This window comes from Aspergillus tanneri, assembly GCF_003426965.1.
Source record: "Aspergillus tanneri strain NIH1004 chromosome Unknown AapTan_6_pilon_pilon_pilon, whole genome shotgun sequence".
Taxonomy (NCBI): domain Eukaryota; kingdom Fungi; phylum Ascomycota; class Eurotiomycetes; order Eurotiales; family Aspergillaceae; genus Aspergillus; species Aspergillus tanneri.
Window position 1 is genome coordinate 1,376,632 of NW_022984633.1, and position 13,838 is coordinate 1,390,469.

General features: G+C 47.5%; 2 protein-coding genes across 2 annotated transcripts; both read right to left on the bottom strand.

The window, feature by feature from the left end:
- Positions 1-1,849: 1,849 nt before the first annotated feature.
- On the bottom strand, positions 1,850-4,652 carry HBS1 (putative translation elongation factor EF-1 subunit; the record flags this gene model as incomplete). The annotated part of the gene is made up of 5 exons (XM_033573096.1): positions 1,850-3,057; positions 3,109-3,288; positions 3,338-4,069; positions 4,261-4,329; positions 4,424-4,652. 5 exons carry the CDS (start codon positions 4,650-4,652, stop codon positions 1,850-1,852), a joined length of 2,418 nt encoding a protein of 805 aa, XP_033423648.1.
- Positions 4,653-5,514: 862 nt separating this feature from the next.
- Positions 5,515-12,898, bottom strand: pan2n2 (poly(A)-specific ribonuclease; the record flags this gene model as incomplete). Its single annotated transcript, XM_033573097.1, has 14 exons — positions 5,515-6,439; positions 6,499-7,614; positions 7,675-8,975; positions 9,038-9,182; positions 10,531-11,089; positions 11,136-11,345; positions 11,398-11,922; positions 11,979-12,029; positions 12,097-12,217; positions 12,268-12,366; positions 12,430-12,505; positions 12,581-12,615; positions 12,699-12,748; positions 12,859-12,898. The coding sequence occupies 14 exons, from the start codon at positions 12,896-12,898 to the stop codon at positions 5,515-5,517; spliced, it is 5,253 nt and encodes a 1,750-aa protein (XP_033423649.1).
- Between the last annotated feature and the right edge of the window lie 940 nt (positions 12,899-13,838).

The window sequence follows — 13,838 nt, forward strand, 5'->3', positions numbered from 1 at the left end:
AGAATAGTGTCGCATACATCCTGAATGCTAACAAATTCTCATTCACAATGCTTCCAATCCGAGAAGTCATGGAGTGCCTCTAGGCTTCCTAGCGACGCAGATACGAGCATCACTCATGCGGCAACGGGCCCCCAAATAGATTGAAGCGCAATATGCCCTCATGAAAGAGAGCGTTGCCAGATCCCACGGTGGTTTTCCATTTGCTGGAAGGTGGAACTCTATGATTGCTTTGTGCACAGTTTTCAACAAGGCCAAATTGTTTCAGCTTCATCTCTCATCTGCAATCTGGGAACCGGGTGTACCTGCACGTTTGCGGAAGACAATGCTTGGAAGACCCTTGCAGGCCCTGCAGACCTCTCTTCGTATACACTATAGGCTTGAGAAAATGTGGGAATGGTGCTTGGAAGTATGATGAAGGTACCTGGTGGATGCAGTGAGTTCTAAGGAAGAGCTCATGGGAGAAGATTCTTCAATGAGATGGCCATTTTAGAAGATGTAGGATGGAGTTTGTGCCAATAATTGTAATTTTATTTCAATTTTGCAGTTTCATGACAAATAGCAAAAGTAGAATTCTGCGTATCGAAGCCTTGCAGATGAACCAAGATGGCAATATATTATTGTTAGTAAAAATAATGCATGATAGCACTAAGTTAGAACTCACATAAAGCCCATGGTACTTTTTTATTTCATTTGACATTGTCGAGATGAGCTTACAATCATAGATTGACAATCCTGTCCGTATCCCTTGCCGGTTCACTTGCAACATACAACGTGAAAACGTACAACTACTGTTGCGAACCACTAACCCTTCATTTTGATATAAAGCTGAAGAATCTGAGCTTTGAATCCATGGAAGCATGAAATGATGTTGATTTGTTATGAGACTAATACTTATCTCTGCGCTGCGGCTGAGGTAGCCGGTCTCTTGGGACAGACTTACTTGGACGATGGTATCTTCCTGGGAGAAGGATGACTCAACCATGTCCTCATTATACCAGTGAGCGGAAGGATCTCATTGCATAATATTTTCTTGTTTGTGTCTATCTTGTGTGCTATTATCATTGTTGTGTGAGAGAAATTGTCTGAGCGATACAACTTTGTCCACTTCCGATGTGTTTGGCCGCAACAGATTATCGTTGGTAGTCGGAGCGTAGGACAAGTCGACACTTTTGCAAAGGTTTAAAGCATTGAATGTCATAAGAGGTATCACCATCTGTTCCCAAGGTAAAGTCAAAGACCTGCATGTGAAGTCGCTGCATTTGAGACTCGTTCAAAAAAAAAAAAAAAAAAAAAAGAAAAGTGGAAGGTGCTGCCTCTTTTATTTAGCAGATTGTACGCCACTTCGAGAGCAGCAATGGCTGTGTCACGTATTCTTTGGAGGTCTTCAGCTGCTTTTAGGCTTCGCTGCTCCCCGGAGGAGAGAGACAGCGAGTTCCAAAGAGCTTTTTTCAACAGGAAAAATATCACTCAGTTATAAAAGCCTCCATGAGCTCTTTGCAAGCTCTATCTTGGTATCATCAAGCATATACTCAGACAGCTCTGGCAGACCAAGATGAAGGAACAGGAAGAGGAATAAAAAGGAGAAAGGAGAAAGGCGAAAGGAGATGAAGGACAGACGAAATAGGAAATAAGTGACTGAGGAAAGATGAAATGTTATACGCATGACTCTGATGACATGAGTGAACGATAGATCTAGGAGTGGGAATGAGCACGAACGAGGAATAGCAAGTTCTTTCGATATCATTATGTACAAGCTTGAACTGTAATCCTGGCCATCAGATAGAATTCTTTCTACATACTGGCCTCTAAATGTCATGAAATGGGGCATCACGTCTAATTGTACTACCAGTTACTCTAATAATCCCGCCGCGACAGTATCGCCTCCAGCCCGTAGAACAATCCTCGCTGGCGCTTCCAGAGGCACTGAACGGTCCATCTCCACCTCAATCCGTGCCACCGTACCCGGCGCAATGACCTTAGGCTTCTTCTTAACAACAGCGCCAGACCCTTTATCCAGAGTGGCAACCAGACGACTTATTCGTCCCGCTACGTGGAGACGCCCTCGGTGAATGTCAACCATACTAGGCATCAGATGATCAAACGCCAGCACTTTCGTCGTAAATGAGGTAACATTGGCTATAGGGGCCGATGCCTGGCAGATTACGTCGCCCGAACGGAGATGAACGGGATCAATATTGACCAGGTTCAGAATGACGTTTTGTCCTGCCACAGCCCAGTCACTAGGTTCCCCATCCACTTCTAAACTGCGAATAGTCGCCTTCTCCCCGCTGGGCATTGTCAAGACTTGATCACCTGATTGGAGGCTGCCAGCGTCTAGACGGCCAGAGATCGAAAGAGGATTCTGCACGCTGCCTCGGAATACGTCGCCTATTGTCATGCGTAGTGGTTTCTCAATGGCATGGGTGTTCGGTTCGGTGGCCTCAAGCTCTTCGATCAACATGCGGCCTTTGTACCATGAGACACTTGGGTCGTCGCTTCGCCGAGTGACATTGTCTCCATTTATGCCCGAGCACGGCACGAACGAGATACTTCTGGCTTGGAATCCAGCGGTGGTTAAGAAAGATGAAACCTGTTGTTCAATCTCCTCGAAACGATCCTTGCTCCACTGCACCGAGTCCATCTTGTTCACTGCGACGATAATCCTTTGGACACCCATACTTCGTACCAGCAGCGCATGTTCTTTGGTTTGACCTTTCAGCCCGGACTCAAAATTCCCAGTGCCGGAATCGATGACAAGGACAGCGAAGTCCGCCTGACTGGCCCCAGCAATCATGTTCGGCACAAAATCCTTATGTCCAGGCGAATCAACTATCGTGAAAATCGCCTTCTCCGTTTCAAATTTGTTAGTCGCGATATCAATGGTGACACCCCGCGCTCTCTCTTCAGAACCCTGATCCAATACCCAAGCGAGAGCGAAAGACCCTTTTCCAATCTTCTCTGCTTCTTGGCGGTATTTATCTAGAGTACGTTGATCGATGGCTTTCAAGTCTGCAAGTAGACGCCCCATAAGTGTGCTTTTACCGGCATCAACATGACCTAGTTTGGTGTTAATATTATGTCACTTTTGACTTGTGCATCGGAACTGACCAACAACGGCAAAATTCATAGCATTCTTTCGTTTAGATTTCCTATATTCGGACAAAACGTCCAAATTTTTGCTCTTGACGTTTACCTTCTCCACGCTCAAATTAGTCATGCCACTAACCAAGTCAGTCTGGGGTTTCTTGTCGCCCGCAGTCTTGGAGGCGGATTGCTTCGACTTAAATCCTACAAGTTTATTAGGAAATGTCCTAGATCTTTCGCCGAATAGCCAAACCTTTTGCGGAGTTCTGTGCATTCAATACGACGTCATCGGGGCTTGGGGCTGCGAAGTCAAAAGGTTCAGTATATTCTTGCCCGTATATCTTCATCAAATCCAATGCGTTTGAGTGCAAGTGGCTGAGCTCGGTCACCATAGGGCGTATAGCATCTCCCACGATGGTACTGGCAAACGTTGAGGGTGGTGCACGAATGATCGCAGTAGACTCCTCCTTTCTCTCGCTGGCCACTGGCTCTTCCGTTGTTGCCTTTCCTATGCTCGCTTCATTCGGTACACTTGATAACTGTTGCTCCGTCGACGCTTTTTGCCCCGGTATAGGGCTTCCAATACGAGATCCTTTCCCAAGCGTGCGAAGTGACTGTGCACCCTCGGAGGATTTCTGGGACCTAGCAAGCCTTTCACGTAGAGAAAGAGGAGCCCCTTTTGATTCCGTTGAGGACGACCGAGACTGGTTTCCCCCAGAAGTAGAATCTAAAGCTAATGATGGGGCTTTGTCGGTCTCTTTCTTCTTGCGTGCGGCAGCCAAAGCAGCCAGCTTAGACACTTTTCCGCTAGATTCGGGAGCCCCTCCAAGAAGCCCCAGTTTAGGGTAAAGAGGCTCTATCAGAATATCGGCCTTACGGTGCGCGGGAACGTTCAGCCAAGGAGAATCGCGAAAAAACTCCGCGGCTGAAAAGTGGACAGTTTGCGGCGAGTGTAGGGTAGAAAGGGGTATCGGATACGCAGGCACTGGGAACCTGTTAGAACATACTCGAGCTTCCAATATGGAGTCAGTTTAATCAATCAAACATGGGGAAACAAAGCCTATACTCACCAGCCGTAGGGAACAGAACAGCGTGGCCAGAGGTATTTTGATAGAGTGCCGAGCCCAACCACCCCGACACATGCGAAAATCACGAATGAAAAAGGATAATGCTTACCTGGTGTCCCTTTTGCTTTCGGTGCCGGAGCCGTAGGAGGCTTCTTCTTTATTTCCTTCGCTTTCTTATCTAGACCAGACAGAGCTGTTAGCAACCATCGCTGCAAAAAAATCATTCGGCCAACAGCATACTTGGAATGACGTGATCTAGGGGTCGAACTCACTTCTTAGATAGTTCACCGATCTTTCAATGTCATTGTAGTAGTGCCATAAAGCTTCCTGGACCTCATCGCGAGTCGCCATCACAGAAGGCTCCCCAGCGCGCAGTTGCTGAAGCACCTCTACCGTGCAGTGCTCAACAATTTCTTGCTCCTCAGGATCAGCAGAGTCATAGCCATCGTCATCGAAATCCTCCTCATCGTAACTCAGGTTTTTCACGCGGTGTCGAGACATGAGGGAAGCGGGGCAAAGGAGAGGGGGAGGGGGAAGAAATAAAAGTCAACAAAAAAAAGGGGAAAAAAAAATACAGTAGATGAAGATTAATTTGACTCCCTGCTCTCGTTCTCGCCGGAATTGAATTGTGTAAATCGCAAAATGGCAGGGAGTTCGGCAGGTCAGCGCTGGGTAACGGGAAGACAAGGAAGGCTTCTTCGGAATGAGACTCGAACGGAATCCACGTCATTCCCCACTCGGTTGTTGGATGACACATCCAGGCGCTTCACAGTTCTTCTAAGTCCATCCGTCCGATTTTCTACTGTTACCGTGTGCTACCAGTGCTATTAAAGGACCTGGATATTCCAGTTTTTGCTATAATTGCCACTATTGGTCTTGTAGACACCGTTGTCATATACAACTCCTTTGATATAGCGAGAAATATAGAGGTTGATGTCGTGCAAGGTTATAGAAGTTGCTCGGAGACGAGCAGACAAAGCAGATACTAAGCTTAGGATGAATATTGCTAATATGCGTACTTAGTTCGATACATTTAAATGTCTCTGGTAAACATACAAAGACTGAGACTAAGATAGGGCCTTTTCTCCCCTCTTCCTATGATATTCTCACCCGATATTTCGGCTAAAACAACATCTGTATCATAAAACAGAAAGACCAATGCAGGGATTAACCAAGTAGCTGCTGGACAAAATCACCGAACGTGACGATAGTGCTGTTGGATCCAAAGGCCATGAACAATCAACCACAGGTTTACTGCATACATCTATCCATACCATCGTGAAGGGTGTCGTCAAAAATCCCCGTTCCTTCGATATCTTAAGCAAAGAGGCAATAATAAAATGGTAAGGATGAAAAAGCGCATTTACTTCAGCGGACTTCCACTAAAAAAGTCTCCTGCGCCTGGTCCGGTGAAGGTGCCGTTGCTTGGAGTCAAAGCAATCGAGCGTCGGAACGCCTGTCTCGGAGTCGCTGGTGCGCTAGCTGCGCCTCCAACGTCCGGTGCACTGGGAGTATTACGACCACTATTGTTCTGCAGCGTCACTGCAGTTCCAGGCCGAGAGAGAACCGTAGCAGTGCCGTTTCGAGGGGGTGGTCGGAACCCTAGTTTGGATCCCTCGCGGAAGATTTCTTCTAGAATTTGAGATACAATGCCAGCATCTTCATATTCCTGGAACTTCTTCCACAGTCTGAGGGCCATGCGTGCATCCTCAATGGAATCGTGGCCGTCGTTATTATCTGCGGGCTCTTCCTGGATATATTCCTTGAACACAGCCCAGGCGAGATAGCGAAGACTGAGTCGGCGATTCTTGCCAGGATGGAAAAACAGATATTGACTATCCACTGTCTGGTTCTTAGGGACCTGGATGTTAATTTGGCGGAAGTCTGAAGCCAGACCATGTCCAACGAAGACACAGCCCAGGTTGAGAAGCAGCCACAATTTCTTATATGCGACCTTAAGAGGGACGAGAGTGTGCTGACTGATTCGTGGGTCCAAATCACCGGGCTTAATACCCGAATATTGGGTGACATAGTCAACAATCGGCTCTTTGATGGTAATGTAGTCATCAATGAAAGGGACCCCTTCCCGAGCGCCTGAGCCTCGGAGAACAGAGACTCGAGCCAGTCCACTCTTGCTAGGCCTCACGATTTCCTGAGAACCATCCGCTTTCACATCGATCTCGGCCTTTTCGAGATCAACGAATTCCGTGTCAAGAGCAACAGGAGTACCGGGATTTGGTTTCTCCCCTTCGGCCAGCGTAACAAGTGATTCCACTGGGCGGCCAGCACTGTTAAGAATGAAAGTCAGTACCCGCAGTTCGATCATGCCGCATAAATGGCCACTTACTTTAGAGACCAGTCGCGGAAGAGGAGACTGGTGTCCAGGAAGTTCTTCCAAGCGTCATCGATAGCGTGACGAGCGTCTCGCACCTGATACGCTAGCACGCACGGCTGCTTCCATGGCTGGCTGAATCGAAGAGCTTCGTCTTTGTCCACCTCTGTAACTAAAAAGTCATTGAATAGATGCCATCTGCTGCCGGGATCCGGCTCTCGAGAAGAAATGGAGACGTTGATAAACGAAACCAGATGGGGCTTCTGATGCTCAGGAATATCGATCTCTGACACCAGACCAACCAATTCGTATACCAGGAGTCCAGGCATATTACCCTGCTTTCGGAGCTGAAGGTCCTCTCCTTCGAAGCAAAGGACTTGTCCTCCATCAACAACAATTCCAATCTCTTCCGGCAACCAACCGGGGATCGCCCAAAGCCGTCGGTATAAAGGATTGCTGAGTGACGCGTTGAGAATCAAAGCCAACGGCATGCGGTGGACGGACTTCCTGATAGCTACTTGCTGGTACCGCCGGCAGTAGTTGCACCATCCTCTATTTTGAGTCTCACGTTCAATACTTGCTCGTAAAATATTCGAAAATCGGAACGCTGGGTTCCTACGAGCTTGCTTAATATCAATTGCTGGATAAATCAGCTCATTGGCAAGCGAGTTACCGGGCCTCACGATCTCATTTTGACAGAACATGCATCGGATCGCCTCTGACGCGATAGTCGCAAGTCTCTGGTCAAAGTCATCGGAGCTCGGAAGAATCATGCGGAAATCATGGGCAATCTGACTAAGGAAGAACCTGTTGACCGCCTGAATTGCGGAAGAAAGCGATTTGTTGGTCAAGTTCTCTTCAAACAGACCCAGGTTGGAGGCTTCACGGAAGCTGCTAAATGTTTTCAATAGATTGGTCGCCTGGCAGTTCTGGCCATTTGCTTTTTCCAACATATCGAACAGATAGCCCATCTCGCATAGAAGACAGTTTTCGTAGATACAGCTGCTTGCGGCGTGGCTTAAAGCCAGATTTCGAACTAGTGGGATGAATTTAAGTAGTTGGAGAAGGGCGTTGGTAAATGAGTTTGCAATATGGGTCTCTAGGCCGGAGAAATCGGTTTGATTATAGAACCTAATTCCGACATCAACTACTGAACTCGAGGCTTGGGGATAGGGTTTTGCATATTCTCACCGGAAATCAAAATCATCCACGCCAAATCGGCTATACTTGATCTCAACGTTGCTATATTTGAGAAGAGGATCATCTTCGGTTTCTCCATTCAGTTTTACACCTGCCAGCGCCTCGGCCGTATCACTGATGGAGCCTTCCGATTTCGCTCTACTCTGCTGTTCTCGTGCCTTTTCGCTCAAAAACTTAGGAGCAATAAGTGCTGGCTCCGCTGTAGATAGTGCCCGAGTATTCTCCACTTGATATCGTCTGGTTTTCTTCGGGTTCGGCGCATAATGTCCGATCTCTGCAGGACGGAGATAGGGAATCACAGCTTGATCAATAGGCGCTGGTGGACTGCCGATTTCAAAGAGAAGGTGGCTCGGCCATGCTGATAACAAGCGTTCATGGTAGTAAGGCATCCCAATCATACTCAATGGCGTCTCTGAAGACCATTCGAGTGGAGGAGGTCGTGGAGCAACGTCGGCGAATTCAGTCTCCTTGCTCATCTCATTAAAATGTACCTTTGCAGGGGAGCCCCACAGATGAATGGAGCATTCCGCATCGTTTATGGCTAGAGCTTCTCCCGAGGGAGATATATCGATGCCAAGCATGAAGGAGACATTGGCTTGACGAAGATTAATTGCATTAGGATTCATTAGATCCACCACCTGAAGCTGACCCGTTTGAGAGGCAACAAAGCTGGTTGTGTGGAGCTTCGGATGCATGCGCACATACGCCGCTCCCGCGTGGAATGGTATGGGGGGTAGTGGCGATAAGGTTTTGAGATCATAGACGTTGGCCAAAGGGTCGACAATTGGAGACCCTAGATGTCTCACAGAAAAGCCGCATGTAACCAAAAGGTCGTTTCGAGCATCCATATCATTGACTGCTGTCCCATGCGCCTTCCAAGACTTGACAACCTGGAAGTCTGTCAGGCTTAACGCATTGACCGATCCCGTGTCGGTCGCAGCACAGAGGTACCGGCTCTTCTTCATCATCGTATACTGAAACTCGGTCTGTAACTTGTCGATTATGATACCCTTATCAATATCGATAGTGAACATCACCCCCTGACACCCTGCGACTATGATTCTATTCGTCTGTGCCGTGAAGCTCATGCAACGGAGATCTGTCATTTCCTCATGATCAATGTGCCATTGCGTCAAGCCACGCCGCGTTATCATGTGTACGCTTTTCGAAGACAACGATATCACACCTCTTTCATGAAACAAAATCTGTCGAACAAGACCCTCGGAAACTGGATGCGCCCTAACGGAGGTATACCTCTGCAATTCAGGGCCATAAAAGGAAGTAATTCGACCCTATAAGGATACAAAGCCAAAGATTAGAAAAAAGCAGGGTCCTAATAATCATGGATACGTACATATTCATTCCCTGTCCACAGAAGCTCCATCACATCATCGAATGCTACAGTCGTTGCAATTGTTGGCAACGAATGTGAACTTGGTGCAGGCACTGGAATGCGCGACAATTCATCCCAATCGGCTTCCATGGTATCGGCATCGCACCTGGGCAGAAACCCAGTGTATATCTTTTTTATTTTTTTTTTTATCTCAATGTAATTCGGCTCTGGTATGGGGGACGCTTCTAAATACTGAATCGGTTCAGCCCACCCAGATGGGCGAAATCGGACATCGTTCGGCGTAGACGCGACTGCGGGGAGGTGTTAGAGGTCGCGGTTGCTCAAGGCTGTGACACAAAGAGAACAAATATGGATGCAAGCGAGTCGCTTGCACCCAATATTATTGGCACAGATTCACCTCACTATTCGTCACCAGAGCCCCTGGTTGTGACATCTCCTATCAAAGGCGGCAGTAACTGAGTTACCGAACATGTCATCACGTGAGAGAGTTGCGGGGGTCTGGAGCTGTGTGTGCCTTAGGCTACTACAATAAGCAAGGCTTTATGGTTGCATGGAGAAAAAAATTTACAGATAAAATATCGTCGCACTTGGTATTTATTGATTTTAGACGGATCGGCTATAAGAACCGTTATTTACTACCTTCTTGTCATATAATTGAGCATAGCATCCCCAGTTCTATGGATTCGTGTGTACGGCAGACCGACATATATTGAATAGCTTCAACTACACACTGCTACATCGAGACTTGGACAGTCAACGTACGCCTATATGCCCCACTTTCCTCAATTTAAGGCCATTTCAGCAACCGTAAACAGATCTATCACGTACCTGTATTCCGTATGGCTCAAGGAACCCGGCTCCAAGAAAGGAACTGTAGAAACAGCTTGGCAGGGCAGTGGAGGTGTACAGCTGCCGAACAAATTAGGACATTCCCAAGCTTGATTGAATCATGTTAGAACACAGTTGAGCAGATCCTACGATGTCGAAAGGAGGGACAGTATACATACCTACCTGTTAGGGTTGGACTGTAACAGGTTACACTAAAGCTGACTCCAATCGTATCAATTTCACAGCCGTATGCGAGGGGGCGGTTGGACAACAAGCCCTAGAAAAGTAGACAAAAGTAAATTAATATAAGACCCTTACGCAGCAGCATCTGCGATAATATATCTGGCAACATATTATTCATCAATTTAAATCTGAAGAAAACTTGACAACGGGAGAGTCATGTAGCCCAAGGATAGTCCCTTTTTTGTACATAACTAGAAAATTCAATTCGATCCCTCCCAGCTAAGCACACAAGGCAGAAAGGATTCGGGCAGAATAGCTACCTAAGTTAACAGAGCGGGCTAAAATAACAAGGACAAACATTAAGCAGCACCCGCCTACCAGGGCATACAGCGAAGGGTCATCTAATCCTCAGATAGAGCGCGATACAAGGGCTTAAACGCGAGATAAGTCCCGTCCAACCTCACTGAGCACAGCAGATTTACCGATAATACGAAGCGGGGTTGGAGTTAGGCACACCACTTTGCGTCGGGTTGTATGCCTGGTAGCCTCCACTGGCGGGGTTTACAGGATAGTTGGTTGCTGAGCCTGGAATAGCAGCCGAAGGCATAGGTGGTGGCTGATGGGACGCTGGAGTGGAAGGATATGGGGCCTGTTGCCCGGGTGGCTTATTGGCTGCATCTTCAGGGGGATATACGAGATTCGAGTATTCTTGCTGCTGTTGTTGGAAATGTTGAACAGCGCCTGGAATTTGACCCACGGGGTATGGCAGTCGTTGATTTGCTGGATGCTCAACGGGAGAGTCATAAACAGATGTTCCTAGTTCCTGAGGGTGCTCATACGTAGACTCTGGCCGGTGATGCACTGGCTGATAGGAGTCCGCAGCAGGCTGTTGCGGCTGTTGCGGCTGCTGTGGGTATACCGGTCCCGCAGGGGGTGTGCGGTTGCGCATATCTGGAGACTGAGAGGCCGGTGGGTATACAGGCGCCTGATCTCCGCCATAATACGGAGCTGTGTTAGGCTGAACAGGTTGGTTCTCTTCTCCTGGTATCAGCAATGGCTAAGGATACTTTTCAATGGCGAAACGAACCTTGAGGGCGCGGGCTGAAGTACCGTTGGGCATCAGCCTGTGATGAGCCTTGAGAGTAACCTATGGATAATGCAGGCCCAGGATATCCGTACTGGGATTGGCCTGGTCTGCCAAATTGCGCCTGCGGAGGGTGTGACATAGACGCCTCTAGTAGGGCCTCGTAGTCTCGTCTAGCTTTGATGAATTTCTCATTAAGCTGCGTAAACTCATCTATGCATTCGTGAGCAAACGCAATACCTTGTGGAGATTCGAGAGAGCATACCCTTCTTCTGTGAATATTTGCCAATTAGTTCAATTAGTTTGGGGCGGATTGCAAGAGTCGAGTGGTACAAGTTTGTAATTTCCTCATTATCTTGCACATTTGGTTCGGAGCCACGAGTACTAAGCAGGGTTAAAAGTTTCTCGACATTTTTGATCTGGCCGAACACCTCAGTTTCCATCTGAGCCTCTCGTTGTAGTTCTTCGACGGTAGGGTCAGGAAGCTTTTCGACATAGTTGAGAGGGAAGATTCCAGTTTGGCCCCTCAGCGAACCCTTCCACCAATCCTTATATACTGACTCGAGGACAGCAATAACATCCCCCCTTTCGAAATTGCAGTTCACCCGGTTCTGACGGTTGAAAGTCGAAAAGCGCTCTGACGCGGGAGACCGTAGCAGCGGAAGTACCTGACGGAACAGCTTGTGAAGTCGCTCCTTGGACCTGATTAAGAGGACCGGAACTGGTGCTAGATTCAGCCTGCTGCTCTGGAGCCGCAGTGGCGGTGGTGGTGCTGGCACTGGGTTTCTCCCTTATGGACAGTGCGAGAGCCATCTGTAATTCCTCCTCCTCTTTCTGGCGATCTACGTCGGTAATCTCCGTTTTCACCGGCTTCGATGGAGGCTTGCAGGTTTGGATCTAGAGCAAGAAAGAGAGATAGGTTAGAATATCCCATAAGCGCAGCGCAAAATTGAACACATCTTACTCTGTGTCTTCAGTTTCATATATGCCTGCTCCATGATCCCGAAATCTGGGTTGCTAGAGAACATTTCCGTCCATTCCTGCATTCGTTCTAAAATCTTCGATTTAACTTGTTGGTGGGTATTCTAAGAGTTCCGTCAGCTTTATCCCGAATGATACCAAAGCTCGCGCTCACTCGGTCACTTGCAAGACGCAACAATGCATCAGTAAAACTCCTTGATGCTAATTCACGGTGGATCTTCGGGCCACAGTTCTGCGCCAGCGCATTTCCAAGCTACACGGATATGTCAGCATTTGAGTCATTGTCAAATCCCTCCACAAGAAAAGAACAACGGACCTCCAGTGTGTAGAGCTGCACGTTGGCGTTCCTATGCGCAAGTCTCTTAATCAAGGCGGCGACCGCATCTTTTGCGCTAAAATACCAGCCCTATATCAGCAACATATCCCGACAAGTCTGTGCAGATCTAAGACCAAGGAGGAAATCCTACCCAGATTCCTCTGCAGCAACCTTGTCACAGACATCCTATCAATTCCAGAAAATCAGAGTCAGAACAGTTTTCCCCCGATCGATCAACATGCCAAATATCCTGGAGAAGGGTTCCATACAAGTATATATTCCCAGTTTTCGGAGGTGAGATTCTCGTCGGTCGCCTTGGCTAAGTCACAAAAGACAACACTTGTCAGCATTTCCATATGTCAAACTGAAAGGCACAAATATTACGAATCTATTCCAGTGTAGTAAAATGGAACATGAGCGATATCGTACCGACTGCATCGTCAAAAGCGTTCTGCTGTGCGCGGAACATCGCGAGTGTTTCGCCTCTGGTCTGACCCCCAAGGAGAGACCGATTTCTGTTGATCCTGAAGCGTCGGGAAACAGTTGTACTAACTCCTTATTTCACTAATTCTCTCGGTATGAGATAAATTTGCAATATGAGAAGTTGTGCGTAGTGGTCTGAAGCTGTCGGCTCCGTCAAATGCTAGCTTTAGATGTGCTTGCTATGATTCTCTGGTCAAGGAAGATAAGCAGGGGAGTGCGGGGGAGCGGTCAACGGTCGGCAGATGTCAGGCCCGGTCAGTATTGCGTATCCGATTGAGTGAGAAAATAAAGGGTCTTTATAGAGTAGGGAAATGTACAAATCGTCCAGAGTAGCAGACGATTGTAGCGGATGAGAAAGCTTGGGCGTTCAGGGTAAGGCTGCAACCTGACGCAAAGCCACAATGGGTTGTGCAGCCAAGCTGAGGAGTGGCGCCTCTGACGCCTGATTTGGCCGCGACGACGCCTGAGTAAGCAAGCCCGTTGACTAACTATGACGAGGTATTTGCATTCTAGAAAATATGCAACTTGCTTCTTTTTTAGTTCGAGGAATCCCATGATGATCTTGGTATGCAACAAGCATATATTTCTCCTTCTATCAAGTCCTCTACGAAGCTATGCCAGGACTCTACCAAGGACTACATTTCTAACAATAGAACTCTCCGATGAAAGGTGTATATGTACCAATGTTGTTCATAAGTCTCTGTGACACCACTATATAAGTGACATGGGGACAAAATATCTCACAGGGTCTTGTAAACACAAGCAATTCTCTAAAGCGATAAGAAGAATTTTGCAGCTGTAAGATACGATAAAACCAGCATCAAACCAGCACCGGTATCATTTTGTTTTTGCCATTGAAACAATCAAGAAATGTCTCATCAATCATTAATTGAACGGACGCAAATAAAGCCACCCATAAGGCAACT